The sequence below is a fragment of the Acanthochromis polyacanthus genome, chromosome 14 (genome assembly GCF_021347895.1).
Source record: "Acanthochromis polyacanthus isolate Apoly-LR-REF ecotype Palm Island chromosome 14, KAUST_Apoly_ChrSc, whole genome shotgun sequence".
NCBI lineage: Eukaryota > Metazoa > Chordata > Actinopteri > Pomacentridae > Acanthochromis > Acanthochromis polyacanthus.
This window is the reverse complement of record NC_067126.1, coordinates 32,739,787-32,761,484: the sequence shown is the minus strand read 5'-3', so window position 1 is coordinate 32,761,484 and position 21,698 is coordinate 32,739,787. Positions and strand designations below refer to the sequence as shown.

At 38.6% G+C, this 21,698-nt stretch overlaps 1 protein-coding gene across 4 annotated transcripts in view; it reads right to left on the bottom strand.

Moving 5' to 3' along the window:
• uggt2 (UDP-glucose glycoprotein glucosyltransferase 2) overlaps nt 1-21,698 on the bottom strand; it is a 47,534-nt gene that overhangs the window by 23,452 nt on the left and 2,384 nt on the right. For all 4 annotated transcript variants that reach the window (XR_007946274.1, XM_022190788.2, XM_022190786.2 and 1 more), the window contains exons 4-27: nt 21,507-21,637; nt 19,835-19,947; nt 19,488-19,665; nt 16,652-16,748; nt 16,498-16,570; nt 16,254-16,354; nt 15,018-15,117; nt 14,502-14,562; nt 14,105-14,196; nt 13,800-13,950; nt 12,353-12,472; nt 11,803-11,888; nt 11,535-11,670; nt 11,145-11,276; nt 10,868-11,032; nt 10,296-10,419; nt 10,114-10,212; nt 8,925-9,019; nt 8,133-8,339; nt 5,091-5,222; nt 2,836-2,966; nt 1,447-1,542; nt 1,128-1,230; nt 493-572 (exon numbers count right to left, since the gene is read on the bottom strand). Coding sequence is in view for 3 of the 4 variants with exons in the window: in XM_022190788.2 (XP_022046480.2) it covers nt 493-572; nt 1,128-1,230; nt 1,447-1,542; nt 2,836-2,966; nt 5,091-5,222; nt 8,133-8,339; nt 8,925-9,019; nt 10,114-10,212; nt 10,296-10,419; nt 10,868-11,032; nt 11,145-11,276; nt 11,535-11,670; nt 11,803-11,888; nt 12,353-12,472; nt 13,800-13,950; nt 14,105-14,196; nt 14,502-14,562; nt 15,018-15,117; nt 16,254-16,354; nt 16,498-16,570; nt 16,652-16,748; nt 19,488-19,665; nt 19,835-19,947; nt 21,507-21,637 (2,803 nt within the window). In the remaining variant the exon portion in view is untranslated. The remainder of the gene's footprint in view (nt 1-492; nt 573-1,127; nt 1,231-1,446; nt 1,543-2,835; nt 2,967-5,090; nt 5,223-8,132; nt 8,340-8,924; nt 9,020-10,113; nt 10,213-10,295; nt 10,420-10,867; nt 11,033-11,144; nt 11,277-11,534; nt 11,671-11,802; nt 11,889-12,352; nt 12,473-13,799; nt 13,951-14,104; nt 14,197-14,501; nt 14,563-15,017; nt 15,118-16,253; nt 16,355-16,497; nt 16,571-16,651; nt 16,749-19,487; nt 19,666-19,834; nt 19,948-21,506; nt 21,638-21,698) is intronic.

The following is a 21,698-nucleotide window of genomic DNA, read 5'->3' as shown; positions in this document are numbered from 1 at the left end:
TCAAGCCGGTCAATTCAGGTCATAATGTAAATTGTCTCTTCAAAGTGAGGGTAAACTTCCTGGAGGATTTCTGCCATGTGGTCGTGAAAAAAGAGCTATTCCAGCATTCTAATACTACCAATGACTCAGCCAATTATGGAACAAATTAAAAAAGAAAACATCCCAAATTACATAATAGCTAACATTCACCCAAGAGTCTGACGGTTAATGGACAATTTCTACCTTTCATTTGCTGTAGGTTCTTTTTTAATCATTACCATTATTGTTTTCACTGCATTGCTTGAACCGCAGCGGTGAAAGTTGTAAGCAATTTGCCCAGAGATGCAAGTGGGGGCCCAAAGCAATAAGGTGGTGTTATTAAGCAGATTGCATCTGTGCAGTATTATCTTACAAAGGGACGGAGTGAGGCAGAGATGCTAAGTCTGCAGCAGTAAGAGGATACACAAACAAGCCAAACAGGGAAATTTAATTACTGCTGGAGCTGGAGCTTACCTCTTGAGGGGCAGCTCTGACAACTTGGCCCTGCAATTCATAAACACCTGCAGTCTCACATTGACCACTTGACTGAGCACCTGCAGGATTCATAGAAAAAGAGGTCCAGTTAGAAATTAGCAGGAAAAGTACAGCGTAATGCAGCAGAGAGTTGCAAGACAAATATGCCTTTCACTGAACAAAAGGTCTGGCCACACCTTATCGAGACTCAAATGGCACAGCTAAGTTGCCCATATACAATATCTTTCATGACAATATAATCAAGTGTAATGTATGACTGCCAGTCTATCTACAAATTCCCCAACAATACACAAAATATTTGAAAATAACTCAAGATACTTTGAAAATAATCAGTTCAAACAATAAAACAGCATGCTCCTATTAAGCTGCACAGACTGTAGTAGCACAGCTGTAGTGTTAAAAATAAAGCAGGTAGAGTATTTTTTTCCAGAGTAAACCACTTCCATAAAATGATATAAAGATGAACGTGGATCATAGTATCGATCTGAAAATTAAAACAAATTCTGTCTTAACTTTTGCCCCCTAGAAAGCTTTGACTCTCTTCTCTACCTTTCAGTACAAAGTGATTTTTGGACATATCAGGAATTAAAGGAGAAGAGAGAAATATAACTTACAATCAGCAGAGGGGAAATCTTCTGTGCTTCTCTAGTTAGAGGGTCGACGATGGCCATGACGTCATAGAACACCTCATTCTCGCGTGGAGAGAGATGGAGCACACTGAGGAGGAGAAGAGCACACCAAAGCAGATTCAGCAACACAAGCTTGTGCAGTCCTTACTCGGCAGAACTGCAAATCAAAAAAATGTACTTGCCTGCACTGCTTCAAATGATGGCATAGCGATTTTCTGATCTATTATAACAAAGAAGTGTGAAAACTTCCCTGTGAGGCTGCAGAGCCAACAGGAGAGTAAATACAAAAAAAAACACTGCACACCTGTGGCTGTCTTTGACAAAGTGGACTTCCCTCCGGACCTCTCCTTTGGGGGCTGCAGTTAGTAGGGCATCAACCTTCATGACTAAGTCACTGGCACTGAGGGAAAAAGAGTCAGGTAATAATTTATTAAGGGTATGTGTGAGGAGAGACGTCAAACAGAACACACATAACATCAAGCTGTTAACACAGGTAGCCTCATAAATCAGTGAAGGCTGCAGTAGCTTCAAACTATTTGCATGCCTCCAAGTGGTTGCTTTTGAATGTTCTCCAGACTGACTTTATTTATGTATTCATATAAATATAAATAAAGGCAGTCTGGCATTGTGATGATAGGAGACGATTTCAAAAAGAAGGGGCTAACGAATGCAGCTTGAACGAGAAAGAACCAATCAGCGTAACACGGATGTGACGCACAAACAAATCGACCTTGTAGTCCATGTAGTCCAAACAACAATGGCATGCAGCCGAGAAAGCGTTGCAGTGAATGATTACTGCCGTTTTTGTCACAAAAATCTGCGAATACATGGGGTACGCTCAAGTACAACACTTATTTTTGAAAAGGTTACGCAACAAAAGACTCCTTCCGATTAGCGGTGTTAGGAGTAACTTTGTTAATGTTTGTGTTTGGTTACGGGAGGTGCGCAGGTGTTTTATGGGTAATCCAGGCGCTGAAGATGGCGCAGCATTAACTCCCGCCTCCCGTGCTATGATTGGTGGTACCAAACTTTCCCGGGAGGAAAACGCGATTCAATTCGCCCAATGCCAAACTGATTGTGCTGTATCTCCTAACATGGAGATAGGAGATTACATGGAGATTCAGTTTGGATTTTCCAAGCTATCTAACAGACAGACTCTAAACAGCGTTGTCCTATCATGGTCAAGGAATAATCTTGAAAAAACTCTTAATCTAGGAACATTCATATCCATTAATGAGTTTAAGAGTATCAAAAAGAATGCAGTGAAGGAGAAATGTCAATGTTTTTCATCAGAGGTCACTGTCCTTAAATAGTTGTCAATCGGTTTTATTGGTTTACTGTTTATTGTTTATGTGTGTATCATGTATCTGTTTTATATAAATCTTATATGTCTGCTACCCTGGCCAGGTCTACCCTGTAAAAGAGATTTCTAATTTCAGTGGGACTATTTTGTTAGACACTGGAAAATTAAAAAAAAAAAATCAAATAAAAACTGACAGACATTTTCTTTCTTTCAGAACACTTTAACCTGTATGTTTAAGGTAATTTGAATAAGAAGGACAAAAATGTTTACAGATTATTTTAAACAAGCCTAAGACAAAAGTAACAAGTAAGGACAGGTTAAAGAGGATGTGCAAATGTAGTAAGCGACATTGTATTTTAGATAACTTGGCTGAAAAAAATGCAAACATACTGCTTTGGCTTCATCCCCATCTGTTTAACTTTGGTCTTGACTTTCTCTGCAGAACCACTCAGTGTAATCTTCTCCAGCAAGTGGAAATCCTCCACAGTGAATTCTTCCTGCTCTTCAAACGGACCAAGGATCTAACATGAGGAAAATACTGCAGTCAGAACACGACTTTGCACAATTCTTATCTCAGCATGTATTATTTACAACTTGCCCAGGGGGTGTTAAATGTAATGTGATTGTGACACAGTGTTTTATCCAGTGAGTCTAAGTCATGGTATTCAGTGCTACTGCCCAGTTTTTCCCTGCTTTCTATTCTGGGAGTAGAGCCCCACCACTGCAGCAGAGGAATGTAAGATAATATTAATTGTTGCTGCCATCTCAAAGGCTGGCCGTTTCATCCGTGGCTGTCTGTGTTGCTGCTGCTGAGACATCAGTCATCAGGTCTGTACACACAGTGTACACACACACTCACACAAACACACACATTGCCACCTGTGACCTTTGAGAAACAGACGTCCTGCTGATTTGACAGCGCGAAGAAAGCAGTCCAAATGCACTAGATGGAAAAATCCTCCAGAAGTGCAGTCACGTAGAGGAACTTGCTCTACTCCAGTAAACCATATTCACCGACAGTGTAATGTGGTCCATTCAAAAGACAAAAATCTAGTCAGTACAATGAACAAGCTGTTAGCAGAAATGTGACAAAGTAATTGTTCTTCAAGCCACAGGTAAGTTTGAAGATATAAATCTAAAGTCCCAAGTCAAGTCCCAAGAAATAAATTCATTTCAGATCCTAAACAAGTCACCACATGCAACTCACCAAAATATGTAATGTTAAATTTTAAACTGTGCAACAATTACACTAAATTAGAAGAATATTGGAATATAGAAACATTTTAAAGAGATCAATGTTTGTGTTTGTGTGTTTGTGTGTGTGTGTGTGTGTGTGTGTGTGTGTGTGTGTGTGTGTGTGTGTGTGTGTGTGTGTGTGTGTGTGTGTGTGTGTGTGTGTGTGTGTGTGTGTGTGTGCTTTGAAGCAAAACTTTCAAATAACAAACACGAAGAAGTTAGTGTTTAATAGCATTTTAAATAATCTGAATCTAGTTTTAAATTCCATATCAAGATTATCTGCATTCAGGTTTTACCATTTGAAACAAAAGGTAAAGAACAACCAAAATTCAAAAATGTAATGGAGATCTGTACCAGAGAATGAGATGAACAGCAGAAAATACAAAATGTTTATCAATCCTTTGAGCTCCAAAAGACACTGAGGAAGTCATGAGTCATTGGTCTTACTGTCCAAGTTGCGATCCAAGCCTTTTTTCTCAATTTAAGTCTGAAGTCATCAAACTCATGGCTGATTAGAATGCACGTCCTGTGACTCGAGTTCACGCTTCTGTAACTGAGGATACTTGTCTAACTATACCAATAAGCCACAACATTTAAAGCACCTGAGTAATGTTTTATAGGTCCCTCTCGTGCAATATTCTGCTGAAACAGGCCACTTCCATCCGGATATACCATTGGCATGAAGGACTTTATATGGTCTACAACAATATTTAAATAGGTAGTGTGTGTCAAAGTAGCATTCACATATATACCAGGGCCTGCCTGCCTCATATTGCACATCCTGCTACTATCTCTTTCCCAAGCAAATGACGCATAAGCACCCAGCCTTCCACAATATGTTAAAGAAAACATGATTCATCAGACAAGGTCATCGTCTTTTATTAGTACATGAGTCAGTCCTGACAATTGCATGTCCGTTGTTGCCGCCTTGGAGAGGGGTCAGCATGGACACTGTGACTGATTTGCAGCCTTGCACTGTGTATTTTGACACCTTTCTGAGGAAATTGGCCCACACAGGCCAGCCTTCACTCCCCAAGCGCATCAGTGAGCCTCGGGTACCCATGATCCTATTACCAATTCACCGGTTGTCCATCCCTGGCCCTCTTTTGGTAGATACCAGCCTCTCCATACCCTTACAAGACCTGCTATTTTGGAAATGCTCTGACCCAGTCATGTAGTCACCACAATTTGGACCTTGTCAAACTCGCTCAGATTCTTATGCTTCCCAATTTGCCATGCTTCAAAGTTAACACATCAACTTTAAGAACCGACTGTTCACTTGCTGCCTATTATATCTCCCACCTTGACAGGTGCCATTGTAACGAGAAAAATCAATATTATTCACTTCCCCTGTCAGTAGATTTAATGTTGTGACTGATTGGTATATACTGAAGATGGACTTCACTCACCCTGCCGTTGCTGATCACTGCCCGCTGTCCAGGACGGAGTTTCAGAGCATCCCGACAGAAGAGCAGCTGACTGCGGATAAAGTCAACTTCCAGCGTGTTGAATTTTTTCTCAAAGGCATCGACATCCATGCCCTAGAGCAGAAAAGCAAAAGTTTGTTAAGCATGTTAGATAAATTGATTTCATTTTTAGCAACCACATATCTGAAGAATTTGTGATTTGATGCATGATTTGTGATGCAACTATTGAGATTCAATCGGGTAGCTGAAGGAAATTTCTCCCACTCCAGCCTGTCCAAAAAAGTCAGGGTGATGCATTGGCATAAGGAATGATGTATGTGAGGCAAAAATGTATTCACAATAACATTGATGATTTGCATCAGCACAATCACTGCAGTTTTCCAACAGAAAACATTTCAGCCAGACCTGTCAGAAATGCACGTGTGAAAATGAGATTAATCAATTTGTAATTAATATAACAAACTCTTAATTAAACCCCAGCCATTTTTGTCTATAACAAATTAGGTGTGGGAGTGCGGAGGGTTTGTGGAGTCAGGTTATTAGTTTCTCCAACATTTTTCTCCTCAGGAGAACAGGTGAAATACCAATAATGTCAGCACAATCCAGTCAGCAAGTCTGTCTGGCAGCCAATAATAAACTCATATCCCTTGGCTTTGGGTCTCAAGTCTCACAGCTGCCTCTTACCTATCTTTCCATTGCTATTTCTAGTCCGTTCTCTCTAAATTGTTTAAGGCCAGTATAATTAAAGGGCAGTTTGTTACAGTAGGTCCCAAATGAAAAATGCACTGTATGACTTACTCCTGAAGGAGGAGGAAGAAGCTCTCCTGTCAGCTGATTTGTTGATTAGTGCCTTAAAAATTTGTTTGCTTATGTGCAATGTTGTGTGGGTGGATACTGCACACTGCAGCATGGTGAACACCGGTGGTTGTAGACTGCTTAGGGCAGCAGAGTGATGGTCAGGCTTGGCTGAACACATGTGGCTCACACAACCATGAGCAGTGAGCAGGAGCTCGGCTATTCATCAGCTCCAGGAGACCAGGTATCCACCAGCACCTTTTAGTTAAAGATTCAGCTGAGTGGAGCCTGCCTCGTGATGGCTCTTGTGATATTTCAAGTGGAACTGACAGTGAGTAGCCTGCTTTGCTTGGTATCCACAGGGTGTGGAACATCATGCGTGCTCTAAATGTATTCTGGTAGCTGGTGTTCAAGAGAGGCATGATAAGATGGGCTCATCAATCACTACTTTCTCTGACTGTGCACTTAAATCAATAAAGAAAGCTCAGATGAATACAGTATTTGCACATGGTTTTATCCAACCTATGTTTTCCTAGTTTCTATTGCTACGCTTTAATTGATAATATTGTTAATTTTATCAGTGCAAAGTAACTTTTCCCGAGACATAATAGCATAATAGAGACATAATAATCAACTAACACAAACTATTATCAAGTAACCATATACAGAACACTAATAACTTGCTTTTATCAAAATAACTCTCGCACTGTGTAATCCTACATGTCTTTCAGGGTTGAATCACAAGACTCTACAATTTATACCACACGTGCTAAACAGTTTGTATCAGGAGGCGATATTCATCTATCAGCTGTTAGCTTTGGCTATATTATATATACCTACATATAAAGAATAGCTAACCTTTAATAATATTCTTTTTAAATCTTTAACATCTTTGGTTGCATAGTCTTGCAAATCAATGAGCGGAGTTGTTTTATGGCAGCGTTGGATTTTTAGCATTTCTAATCAATTGAATAAAGTATTTAGATTTTTTAGGTGCATTAAGTAACCAGGTCTGTTTTAGACACCGCTGTGGCCTAAAACAGACCTGGTCATTTAATATATGTATAGTTTATGAGTGAGATTTTAACATTAATTTCACCTGATTACATATAAGCAACACAGTTTAAAGCTGCATATACATAACAGGATTTTTACCCATTTCAACCTCACCTAATTTAAATAAAAATCTGAGGTGTCGTGTCACACAAGCAGTAATTCTGCATTGTTTCCTATTTTTATTGCTGGTATAAGGATTTAGGAAAAAGTGATACAAATATTTTGCTGCTTCAGCTCTGAGGTATTCATGTGTTAAATAGCAGATAATAAATGTAACAAAAAAATCTAATTAGCTGTAAATGCCAGAATGATAATATTTCTATGTTTACTGCTTATATTGACACATTTCAGCAATTTGCTAACAGGAGATATATAATTCCTACATTTCACATTTGTAATGATATTCATGAAAACAGTTTTTTCTCTGTCAGAACACAGATCACACATTCTAGAAACCAATGTAACATGAATGTGACTGTTTGAGTATGTCAGTCACTAATTAGCTAAAACTAATTAAAATAATGTAATACAATTAAACAATTAATTTAGATAGTCCTTCTGCTAATGATGCTCTATGAACGGGTAAAAAAAACAACATATAATCATGATTATTGATCAAAAACTGTCTCATCCATATAACAATCAAATCATTTTCAGTACCGAGTCTAAAGTAATACCACTGTATGAAACTTCACTCTGACAAATATAAAAATATAAATATAATTATAAATATAAATATACTATACTAAATATAAATATATTTAGTAGAATAACATTTTTTACATTTCGTTAGGAAAAGCAAAGCTTCCAAAATGCTAAATGTTGTTTGAAAACAAAAGGCTATGCAAGAATTTTGACTACATCTAAATTTGTCAATACTTGACCTGAAAAAAATCAAATTGATTCATGCAACCAGAAAATCACTGCCTTTTAGTTCAATATGTCAATACTCTGAGCTATGGACACATTTGTTAAAAGAGGAGATCCTAAACACTCACACCATGTTACTTTAACGGCACCACAATAATGACAATTAAATTTCATATCACAATTTTATAAGCAACTCAATTTATTACCAAGCTGAACCTAAAACTCTTCCAAATGTTTGGAATCTTATCTCTGAAATGACAAAAAAACATCAGTGTTAGATTTCTTTATGCTTTTTATTTTTACCTGCATCAGTAAGTCCTTCATCTTGGTCCCTTGCTGGAGAAGCTGGCGGCTCTCCTCTTTTAAGAGTTTATGCACAAACTCTGCTGCAGCCTTATTCTTCTGGGTGAGGAGTGAGGCCCAGATAGCCCTATACAGTATGGTGTTATCTTCGCTGGGCTTTTCACTGGGGTTATCTATCACCCCCACGCGCACTCCAGAACTGGCCTTCTGCTTGCACACAAACACAACAGTGGCATAATTCACCCTAATATCACGCATTCTCATATATCCAGAGAGCACAGATGTCATTGACGAAAAGCACCAGGAAGAGAGTCTGATTGCTTTAAAGGTTTCTCCTATTCGACTTATTCTACCAGTAATCTTTTTTCCATGACAAAAAGAATACTTGCTACATCACACCGAATTCATCTAAAGTACGTCAACAGTGAATATTTCATTTCAAAGGCATCTATATTGATGACTTTTGTGAGAGAAAACGGAAGAAAATGTTTTTTGGCCAGTATCCAAACCATTTCAATGCTTTTCGTCTCTTCCGCTTCTATGTAAGGTACTGATTTTCAGTGAACAAGTTTTGTCTGTGTAGGGGCACTAAGGTATGAGTCAAAGGCTGGCGAAGGTGAAAAAAACTATTGATTTGAGTCAACATTCATTCCTTTTAAGAATGTATGGCTTACGATATATTGGTAAGAGTGGTATATTTGTTGATTATGTCTTACAAGATGCCCCCTTATACAAACTAAATGATGAGATAAACGAATGAGGAGAAGAGAACATTGTGTTGATCGTACTCACCACATGTTTTAGGGCATTAAGCAAAAGTTTTCTTCCTGAAACCTTCTCAAAATCACCAGTTATCCACATGGTCACAGCAGTCATCCCATCCTCATCTAGGATAAAAGACCAAAACATATTTATACTACTGAATAGATACATAAAACGCTGCTTCAAACTTTAGGCATCGTGTTAATATACATTGCAGTCAGTGAGAGGAAAATTTAGTTTTTGTCTTCGTTAAGTAAGACCTTCTTTTGCCGCAAGATAAGTCAGATTTTCTATGGCATTGATTCAACACTTTGCTGAATCTATGCCACAAAACATTCCTTAGAGATTGTGCTCCATGCTGACATGACAGCATCATGCACTTTCAGTAGATTTTTTGCCAGCGCATTCAAGCTGCAAATTTCTCATCCCCTCGCATCCCAAAAGCGCTCTGGTGCCTGTGGAGGCCATTGGTGTACACTAAGCTCATTGTCATGTTGGTGGGACGAGCCTGCGATGACACGTGCTTTGTGATACGGCGCATTTTCTCGCTGGAAGTAGGCATTAGAAGATGGACAGAGTGGTCATAAAGGGATGCCCATAGTCCATTTTAGCATCAGTTCTCTTTCAAGCATTCACTTGGCATCTGACTATGGGGTTCATTTCTACCCCAAGTCATTACAGTGAATGTTCAGTTTGTGTGTCAGAGGTGAGAGAGAACGAGACATCTGGCAGAGAGCTACGCATATTATAGAAGAACTATGCCACCTGTCATCGTTATATTCCCCTCAGCCAGTCAGTCAGAAAAGCAGGCAGTTGGCTGGTCAGCTAGTCCACAGAGAGAGGATGGCAATCAGCCTCCTCAGCCTCACTGCGTTTACACTCTGGGCCTGAGCAGTGAAACGCAGCTCTGATGACCATTTAGACTGCTGGCTGAAAGCCAGTCAGAAAACTCAGCAATGATCTTGCTGGAGGCACAGCCTGTCTGCCTTCACAAAGGTCAATTTCACATTTTCAGAGATCAGTGAAGCAGTGTAGAATCATTTTGTTTAGATACTTCTCATTTTACAGATATTCAGCGAATAAATGTACAATAGCAACTCCACTTTGGATGACAAGCAAATGCTTCTATAAGTAATTTATACTGTTGCAAGCGACTGTGATGGTGTGCATTCATCTGAAATAGCATTTATAGGCAAAAAAATCATGAGCAACTACTTACCACTGCTTGTGAAGTACTTCATTCTCTTCGCCATCACAGCTGTTTTGTCTCTGGAGTCCAAGTATGAAAACATAGTTGTGTCCTCCCAATCGTTTACAACTGCAAAGCATGAAAGTACAACATGAGAGCAATCTAGAAAGTGAATCAATATTTGATAGTGTACGTTGAGTCGTGTAGGTCACCTGGGGTGGCTGTGAAGTCGAGGTACTTTCGGTCAGTGCTTAAAATAAGAGGGTTCATCCTGGGAACCACATTGGCCTGTTCCATTAGATAGTCCACCACATCTGAGCCTTCAGTTAACTGACCCTGTAAGGTGAAGGACAAAAAATATGAGAGTTACATCACTGACAAGATTAGCCCTTAAAAATATAGTGGATCTGGTGTATGTCCTAAATCTGAGCCATTAAGACGCAATAAGGTAAAAGCACAAGTACAAATACAAAGTGAAGAAGGTTCAGAAAAAAAATTTAACTGCTAACTGCCATGACTTTCAGTCCAACAAATCAAGCAAAAAGGAACGTAGTTAGTGATCTTATAATCAACTCTTTCTAAAATTTTAAGCATATGTAAATTTAATACTCCACAGTAAATACTAGTAGACATATATAGACATCTTTCTTTGCTTTCACTTATCAAGGAATGTCCATCACAAGCTAGTATGAAAAAAATTCTTTACACATTTTACAATAAAAGAAGTAGGTTGTGTATGTTACAGTATGAATAGTGAATGTCATTCTTCACAAATGTGTCATACCATAAAGACAGCTCTCTGAAAGGCAGTGGTGGTGTCCATTATGCGCTGCAGGATGACTGTCTCCAGCTCCTCTGGGTCCATCTCATCCGGGCTCAGAGGGACTCCATTAAATAAGGCCAGAGGCATTGCACCCAGGCCACTCTGTCTGTAGAAGAGGGCACCATCCTGGAGCAAACAAAACATACACTAAACACTGGGATGTTGCTCTTCATTAATGACAGAATAAGGAATTATTCTTGCTTTCAATGAACAAATAAAGAGACCTGTTCCAGCTTACCTTTCTTTTATCATCATACTCGGAGTCTACACCAAGAATCCTTTCAGAATTGGCTTTTGGAAATTTTCTCTTCAGGTAAGAAGAGACCTTATCAACAGACAGCGTCTCCCCTACATCTACTGTGTTGTACAGCTGTAAGAGAGAAGCAAGGCAGTACAGACTTGACCATTACTGTTTTAAAATCCCTGCCACAGTCAATAATTTCCAACTCCGCTTGAAAAAGATGATATCAGACACAAAACCACACTCACTCCTCTCCTGCAACAATGTCTCAAATTGTAGGATAACAGAAGGTACAATAAAGTAACTGACTTCTGAGGCATGAAGAGACATGAGCTGCCAAAAAGCACCTGTTAAAACAACAGAGATTTATGTATGTGATATACTTACTGAGACCATAGACATCAGAGCCTGGGATAAATCGTATTCGTCTGCAATGTAATTCAGCAGTCGGTAAAATCCAACCCCTGCATCTGAGAAGCCATCAATCTCATCTTTGGTGTTGACAACAAACACAAATCCAATTCTACATGGAGAACGGGACAAAACAAGTATTCAATTTGCAGGTGAAATGAGAATCACTACCTGGTAAAGATTATAAATGCCAAGACTGGACCACATAAACAGCTGCGGAGGTGTGACAAATAGCAGAACCAACCTTAGGGGGATCTTATGCTTGTAGAAAAGCTCTGCCAGCTTCACCAGTTCAACGCTTTCTTCCTGCAGTGGATCCAGGAACAGCACCTAACAGTAAAGGCATCATTGTCAAACCTGGGTCATAAAGCCTTCACAAACACTTGCTTTCCAGATTGGATCCTTGATGAAGTAAAGTTTGGCAGGCAAGAAATACACAGAAAGCTTGGTCCAAGACCGTTTTGAGTAATTAAAGGCAACGGTAAGTATTCAGTCAATGCATTAACTACAATGTTATAAAAGCAAGCACCCAAAATCAGACAAAACGCGAGCAATTTAATCTAATAAATATCTTTTTCTATTTTAATATTATTTTTGGATATTTTTGCATTTATTGGGATAGTGCAGTATAGGCAGTAAAAACGCAGAATTGGAGCACGGGAATAACAAGAAGCAAAGATCCGAATAGCCAGGAGTCACACTAGGTCCTCATACTTCTAAGGCTATGTCCCACGTGGTATGTGCCATAACCATTCAGCCCTCACTGGGCATTTCTGTTTATCCCATAAACTCACCAGATTAAAGAAATTGCGTCTGATCTGCCGGATGACTCCAGGAAAGGTAGCTCTGAGGAGCTCCTGTACACCTGCTGGCCAGTTGTGGTACATGAAGTCATTCTCAATGTCATTCAGCCACTGAAATATACACAACAAAAAGGAATAATTAAGCATTTCCATTGAGAAAAGTTCTGGTAGACTGGAGTCGTGCTTCTGTGGTTTAGTAGTACTAAAGAATTTTTTAGGGTATACTAAGAGTTTATATATCAAGGTGTTATTTGCTAAATGTAATTGACCAAACACTGGACACTCACAAAACAAAAATTAGTTTTTCAAATAGATTATTAGAGGATATAAAATGAATAATTTATGTGTCTGTAAGCTCTGGTGGTATTAATCCCCCCCAAATGTTTGCTTTTTTAATATTTTATTTTTGCCTTTTTCGGCTTTATTAGATAGTGGAAGTGAAGGTAGGCAGGAAACGGGGGAGAAGAAGAGTGGGGGGAAGACATGCAGCAAAGGGCCAAGAGCAGGAATTGAACCCAGGCCGCTGCGTCGGAGACCAGCCCCTGTACATGGGTCGCCTGCTTAACCTGTTGAGCTATACGGGCGCCCCAATCCCCCCAAAATTTAGGACATTCATTCACAGATGTTGGGTTTCCAGTGCTGACTACACATTGCATGTGATATTGAGGCTTCACTAAAGCATAATCTGTTAGAGTTTCAGAGTTTTAAGATACTACACATTGCTGGCTTTTGTGATTATTGAAAGTAAAATTTCTTGTAATGATAACATTTTACTTTAATGTGCTTTCATTACTGTAGCCAGCCTACCTAATAAACAGATTACGTTCCTGTAAATTAAATGTACTAAAAAATGTTTAAAAAATTATTCTGTTTCAAATTAGAAAAGGCTATAATGGCTTTTTATGATAAAACACCAGAATGGTAAATAAAAAGATCCATTACTGCAAGGCAATCTGGCAATAACAGTGGTCTTTCTCACTGTAATTCTTGAGCCTTTTCACAGTCCAAGTGTTTGCCTCACTGGCAGACTAACACCGAGTCTCTTACACACTTTCCTCTTCTCTCTGTTGCTCTCCCTCTTTCAGATTCAGACATATTTCATACTCTTTGTCACTACAAGGGGAGAGAAAGACTAAAATGACAAACATTTCAGTTAAGTGTGGATAGGCTTATGATCTTCATATCTTTGGAATTTTATTGTACTTACAATATTAAACTGACCAGAGGCGGCAAAATGAAAACTTGCAAGTTTTTAATTTGTTAACTTTTCTTGGCTAACTTCCTAGTTAATAATTGAGCTGCTGGTGGGCGCAACATTGTGGCAATAGCCTGATGACCAATCTACTTATTCCTACCCTGATACAAGCACACACACAAAAAAAAATACCTGCAGTACTAACCTGGCCAAAGAGGAATAATATTTTCGGCCAGTACTCACCATTACAGCTGGATGTCTGATATCTAAGGCATAGCTGTCATCCACAGCGTTCACAGGTAACCTCAGCAGTTTGCCTTGATGTTCTCCCTTTATGCCTAAGTTATGCAGTCCCTCCAAGACCCTGGCTTCTCCTCTGAGGATGTCCAAAATGCTGCAAGTACAAAACTGCCGGTTAGTTTTTTAATACACATTAGCAGCATGTCAGTGGATTTGCATTGCAGCGAGACGACTGAGCCAATGTGTTGGTCTGAGGCTTCCTGAGGAGAGCACAGGCAGACCACTGCGCCCTCCTGCTGGGTTCTTACCTGAAAGGGTTGTGAAGGTCCAGATCAATGCGCAGTCCATTGATGAAGAGCTCCCCGTCTCCCGGGTGAACACCAATGGTCTCGCTCAGATGCTGAAAGAACAAGATCAAAGTGCTATTCGAAAGCCAAAACCCTTAAATGAGTGATTCTGCCATTAATGTCTGATGTTTTCACAAGAAACTATGTGTATAGAGATTACAGCACAGGAGAGAAGGGATAAAGTGAGAGCAGAGACTAGTAGAAAGGCAAAAATAAAATGTCAAATTTGATGTTGTTCTGGAATTTATATCAGATACAGATTAGAAACTCATTCTGTAAAACACAACTTGTACAATGGCTACAGATGGTACCAGAGATAACATCTGCGCTATCAGAAACACTGCTTATGTTATCCCACCTTTTGGTTCTCCTCAATTTCTTTTCTCATTTCCTGCTTTACGGCCACTCTTGTCAGTGATCTGTGGGAACAGTAAAACATGTACAGTCACCATCAGCTTTTACCACATCCCCAGTCGGCAGTAAAATGCCAGTTTTAATCTCCAAAAACCTGTGGGTCCTCAAGACGGTGTGTTTGCAGTCAATTCGCTGTAAATACCCAACTCTTACTCAGCACTTTCTGGTGTTAGTACAAGCTGACTGAGCCAAAACAAGCAAACATCAAAAAAGTTGATTAGATCTCTGTATTACAGATTTATTTACATTTATATACATTTGTTGTGGAGACACTAGGTATCACACGAAGAAGCAATAATGCTCAAATAAATGGGTTTATAAATGGAACATTTCATGTGCACTTAAACAACAGCATCTGTTGTGCCTAGATTCACACATTGTAACATAGAGCAGGACCCGATACAGTAACAAATGTACTAGCCAGTCAACCAGAAAGAGAAAATAAGATGAATTTTCTCACCTAGCTTTGCTTGGAAAGTTCTGACTGAGGTCTCGCATGAGCTTCAAAGCATCAAACTTTGGCACAGACATGATTCTGGCAGCTGCCTGGAAACTTAGATCTGCAAAAATCAAAAAATGACAACATCAACTGTTATACATCTACAGATGCACATGATTTAAGAAAAATTAAATCCAGGACAAGACATCAAAGTGTTTACATTAACAATAACAAAAATGTTACCGGCTGTTAGAACAATTACCAGTTAATCAAACAAGTAAAGTGAAAGATAAAGATAGAACAATGTAACATAGCTCATATACAGTATATTTTCAGTGGGTTTTAAAGCATTTACAAGCAGATTTATATTGTCCATCAGTGACTTTTACATGTACACACATAGTGAGTGAAATATGTGTAGGTTTCCTTCTCTTTGGACCTATCCCTAATATAATTAGACATCTGAGCCTGTCTATCTTTCCATGGTCCCTTCACATCATTACATCTGTCCACTTCATCTGTTTGGTGTGGCTGTAGCACATATTAGATGACTACTTCAGAATTATTTCTAAAAGTTATAGAACATTTCACAGAATGCTACTATCCTGATTTGAACCTAAAACAAATCTGTCTTGTGCCAAAGTTTGCTCATTATTTTTATACTACACACATTACGGTGGTGACACTGTCACTGCTTAAGCTTGGGCAGATGTTGAAAAAAAAATACTACAGCTAATTTTGCAATTTGCTCATTAATGCTGTCACCAAGAACTGCTGGTATGATAATGACATGCTGTCAGCATCAAGAGCATCAATAAATCTTAAGAGATCACTTTACTTCGCTACGTTTATGTAACCTGAGCAAGAACCAAATGGTGAACTAGAATGACGAATATAACTGCATCAGGAAAGATTTTCACCATATTACATAGGAATCTTTATAGCAACACGTTCTTGCTTGGCAAAAAAAGTGTGCTTTTGTGTTAACTACAAGATCCAATCACATCCTCCTGATGTAATCTGTAGCTAAAGTTTTATCTTCACTTATCAGCATTAACAGAGCAGAAATAGTACGCATGTTACATTGGAGTCTCTTTTCAGGGGAAAAACTATTTAACAACTATGTTAAAAGACACTTCTAAGTATTTATTTGTGCATGTTAATAGTTATCAACAGCTAAAAGTAGATATTAAAAATATTTCAAAAATATTCTTATACAGTATTATAAACAACAGGATTAAAATAGCATTTTGATACCTTGCATTTCCCACACTTTGAGAGGGGCCATGTCATTAGTGCTTTCAAGCAGATGTTTGCGAAGCTCAACAAGTTGCCCCTGGAGTTCAGGGTGAGATTTTCTTGAAAGAATAAAAAGGAAAAAAGAAACAATGACTGCAAGGATTTCTTTTTATCTAATAGTCAAGCCATGTAAAACACAAGACGCCTGGCAGCAATAACAGAAAATACAAAGCAGTTAATATCTCACAATATGGCAACTTACTTTAATGTTCCAAAAAAGAATCCTTGGACTTCATCATTATCATCATCCTCAGCATTTACAGCAGTCTTTGGATCTACAAAGCAAAAGAATTGTGTTTAATTGCTTTGGAAACAGCGAGGTCCAACACACAATGTTTGATAAGTCACCAACTGACCTTTTACTTTGGTGTCGTCCACAGCTTTGTATTCCGTGCTTTTGATAGCCAGCTCAACACCATACCCAGATAAAAGCATCTTTTGAGGCTTTGGATCCTGCAGCAATTGCAAACAGAGTATTGGCTTAAATGTAAAGCAGCACAGAGTTTTGTTTGTATATACTTTTTTTAAGTACTGTGAAAATAATCATTAACTCAGCAGCTCTGTCTCACATGATTTGCTTCCAGCCTGTATCTACACATAGTTTATGGCCAAAATGATGTCATCCCTTTCAATTAGTGGGTTCAGCTGCCACAATCACAATATTTCTGTAAAACTGGGTGTAAAAAATCTAGCCGACATGAATTAAATTTGAAGTGACATACATCTAAAGTAGAATGAGTCATTATAAAGCACTTTGGTGACTTTCAGCTCTCAACTGTCATGGGATGCCATCTTTCCAATAAATCAGATTTTTTTTCTCTGGATGACTGCAACTACTGTTACAAAGTGGAAGTAAAACCAACAACAGCTTAGCCACAATGCCGCAAGCCAAGTGCTGGCACATTAAAACCGTTTGTCTCTAGATGTAAAAGTCACATTCATGTTCCAAACTGCCGCTACGAGCGAGAGATGTTGGCAGAACACAAGCCGAAGATCAGCACGTACAATGTCAACAGATGGCTAGAACGGCATAAAGTAATCCTCCATTGGACTCGGACAGCGTGATGAAGAAATCCGTGGCTGACAGGTGTTGAGAGAACCATACCTGTCTGAATAAAAAGCACAACTGTACTTTTTGTTGGAGGGCGGATAACGATCTGTAGCTGTCTTTCCCGGCTTTGGCTTGGCCCGTCATTCCCGAAACCTAACTCAGTCTAATCGCTTTTATTTCAGTCACTGTTTGCGAGCCACATCTTTAAGCCCACATTCAGGTTTCCACTTTCCTTTGACCATGTTGTGTATATCTGTGTATTTCTGTGTGCAAGTGTAAACTGTCTGATAATAGCTGGGATTTTTTATTACTACAGTCAGTCAAAGTAATAAAATGTTTTATCAGTGGGAACAAAAAGCACATGGATCGCCACATACAGCAGCAGATTCACCGACTTTCAACCTTGACACTGATGTCACCAAGACTCAAAGCACTGCCTCAGTCTTTCACAAGCACAATCAGAAGATTTTCACACCCACACTCTGCTTTCCTTCAACACGTCTTAAAGAAAAGCGCCTTTCATGCTTTCACAGTCTCAGTTTTTGAGGAATCTGTTAATTCTTTATTTCAGCATTGACCAGTAACACACTGTTAATTTAATCAACAAAAATTACTATGAGAAATGTTCATTGACGACCTACTTTTCACAAGGAAAGTGAAACTAAAAAAATAGTCATAATTTAAGATGAGAAGAATGATGTCATGTTATGTATTGTTTCATATTTTCAGTCATGAATATAAACTAAATAACATGCAAAATAGACAAATGGACATGAAATAAACATCATTTAAAAGTAAAATCGTAGTGCAGCATCTGTAATAATGCACAATGTAGCATCTGATATGTAAAAAATTTCTTCCACATTGCAAAATGTAGCTTATTCAGTAGATGTCTGTGTTTGATTTCTTGTACTGCTAATAACGCTGTGTCTGACATTACTGGCACCTGAAAGGAACAGATTTATGAACTAAACCCATTTACAAATTATATTCAGAAGATACAGCATGCAAAAAAAGAAAATAAAACAGGAAACATGCAGGCAGCAGAATACGTTTATAAATAGGTACGCTAAGTTAATGATACTTTGAGTAGGATTTATTCATCTAAGTCATCCTCTAGTTGTTTACTCAAGAATTACTGTTGGATAAGTATAATAATCTTAAACTATCTCCTGTCCCAGGCACACAACAGAATTTTAGTGAACAAGTAAGTGAATCTTCTTCTGTAAGATATTTCTCTGCTTTGTAGTGCAGACAGCGGGTAGCCGTGGTAATGCTAATGCCAATGTTAGGTGAGCAGGACAGTCAGGGTGGGAATGGTTCTGTTTAAACAGCCGGAGTTTGAAAATGCAAACAATATTTACTGAGGAGAGTTCGCTGTTGTATCACTGCAGAGCAGAGGGACATGGACACTGAGCCTTTTCAACTAACCTCGCAGTAAGGGGAATAATACCAGCAATCGTGGTAACCGTACACAAAAGGGGCAACAGCTGAAATCTCAAAATGATCAGAAGACATGAAGAATGAAAATGTAAAAATGAGACTGAATTATCCAGTCAAAAAAAGCAATGAATTCATTTAGTTTCTGCTCACTAAACCTGACAAAAACTATCACTCAGCAAATGATCAACAACTCTCTGAAGGACAATAACACCCTGCTAACACATGTCCAGCAGACGATGAAAGAAAACCTGGTGACTATAGAAGAGAACTATAACTGAAATTTGACTAAAAAATAAAACACAAATCAACATCAGATGCCAAAACTAACATTGCTTAACCCCTCATTTTGACAACCCAGCATATGTTAGTACGTTACTTTAAAGTATCATCATCTTAGCATAAAGAAACAGCATAGGTCTTTACAACAGAGAACAATAAGCAGTTGTACTGGCAATACTTGTAAGTTAGATAAATTAAAAGTTGACTTCATTTTTTGTATTCATAAGATGTGTTTACAAGAAGGAAAATATCACAACTTTATATTTTACAAACTAACTGAGTACTCCTGTGTAGAAGAAGAAAGGCAAACAGATTTGAGTATATGTTGGATTTAAAGATAATCTATTCATTGGGGGTGTACAGCAAAACGTATTCTTCAGTAAAGTCAGAAGAAAGAAACTGAAGCGCCAGCTACTTACCACTACATAATGACGAAGCACATATGTAAGCGTGCCCTCTTCGGCCTTCTCTGAGAGCACCTTATGAAAGGAGTTGAACTTCTTGGTTCCAATCTCAGCATACAGGATCACAACTGGTACATCTGTTTTATTGGCCCCTGGATATGTGTGATCATTCTTGTATAAATATGGTTTTGGCCTGCAAACATATGGAAATGTTGTTAAAGACATATTAGGAATAATATGAGTTAAAAAAAAATACCAACGAATCAAAATTTTAAAACAAATAATTTTAAACTTTTCATTTCATTCTGCGCTAATGGATTCAGTTTATCCACAGAGGGGGACAAGGTGCCATTCCATGTTACCTGCCTGCAGCTGCCTTCAGGAGCTTCTTGATGTCCTTGGTGCTGCAGCTACGTTGACCATGGATGGAGACAAAGGCAGGGCAAGCCTCAGGCGGAGGCTCATCACTGGCTATCTGTCAAGAGAAGGAGCAAAAACTGTTCAATAACACGATGGCTTCCACATAGCCCTTACAGTGCCAGGATTTGGTGTTTTTGTCCCCACGTGAATTACTCACATTAAAATGCATGTTGTTGTGTGTTCTTATTTTTTGCACTGTTGTTGGGAATGAGAGACGCAAGCATTTCACTGCCAGTAATTGCTTCATGTAATTTCTAGTATCTGATAATAAAACTCTTGAATCTTGATCACAGTAATGTGATGCAATTTGGATCAAAGAAAAACACAGCGTGGCAAACCTATAATCACAAAGTCCAGCATCACCCTTTTACTTCTCAGCATAGGCCTTAGTTATCTGATTAATATATTCTCAGCATTCTCCAGACTCCAACTGTGTTGTTTCTAATAGTTTTAAGCTAATTTTCAGTAATATGTGGTCCTATTCCTCAACTTTAAGAGCAACTTTAATCATCGATCCAATATATACTGGGCAGCACAGCAGTTCATTTCACCAGCAAAAGGCCATTTACTTCCTCAAATGTTTAACACATTCTTAAATGAGAGAAATTCATCAACCAGTGCCTGTCATCAAAATGAAATTTCTCTTTATAAATGCTGAAAAAAAATACCAAAAAGTAGTACCCAGGGTGCATTTAAGTTTCTTTATATCGTTTCTCACTCAGATCTGCATACAGTCATGTAATGTTGAAGTCAAACACTGAGTACTCTTTCAGAACTAACACCATACTGTATAAACTCTGCCTGCAATGATAAAAAAAAAAGTCTCACGACAGGTCCTACTAGTGTATACCCTCTACCTAAAGTGCGCACTTAAAAGTCTCATAAAATGTAAAATCCAAAACTTAAGTAAATGTAAAATGTAAAACAAGTCCTCACTGCAAACTCCATCCAATCACTTTTGCCTTTCTGGCAGCAGCGCTCCATTTACATCACATCTCATATTTGCTCACTATAAGCAAAAATCTTTTTGGCCTCTGCTGTAATACACTCACATTGAGGATCCACTGCAGGTTTTGATTGCCTGACTCTTCTCTGTCCTCTCGGTTCATCTTTCCCTTACCAAACATCATGAATTTTTACACCTTTTCTTCTGGTGCGAGCACGATGTTGTTTCTCTCTGAGGTCTGCCTGTTCCATATTCAAGAATTGTGGTACCTAAAACTATCCCGTAGTATAAATATTTATAAGAAATTATGCTCTGCGAGTTGCACCTGTAAGGTACATTCGACAACGTGCGACAAGTAGCACTAAAATGCCAAAATTGCCTGAACGGATTTGAAAATTCATCCATTATCAACTCTTCTAGTATTATGATAATGTCTGATTTGTGACTGATTTAAATGGATCATTTGAAGACAATTATCCATTTGAATTCTGTGAGAATCTGACGAGAAATAGTTACAACTAAAGAATATTTGTTTGAGAAAGACTAATATTTTAAGACATTGCCAAAGCACCTCCGATAAGAAGCAGACCGTGTCCTCTTGCATTCCCCATCTGCTTTTGGGGTGGTTTCATAATAGTTAAATTTATACTATTTTGATGACAACATACCTGTTGGGATGCATGAACAGCTGGTGAATAGGACCGGAGGGCCAGAGCAAATCTGAGGAGATTAACTTGAAGGATGGTGAGGAACTGGCCAGCCTTCTTAATGATCAAGTTGTAGTAGGAGCGCACAGACTCTGTGAGGTCAACATTCATAACAATGATGCTTATTAGAAGTGAAGTTAAATGACATAAAAT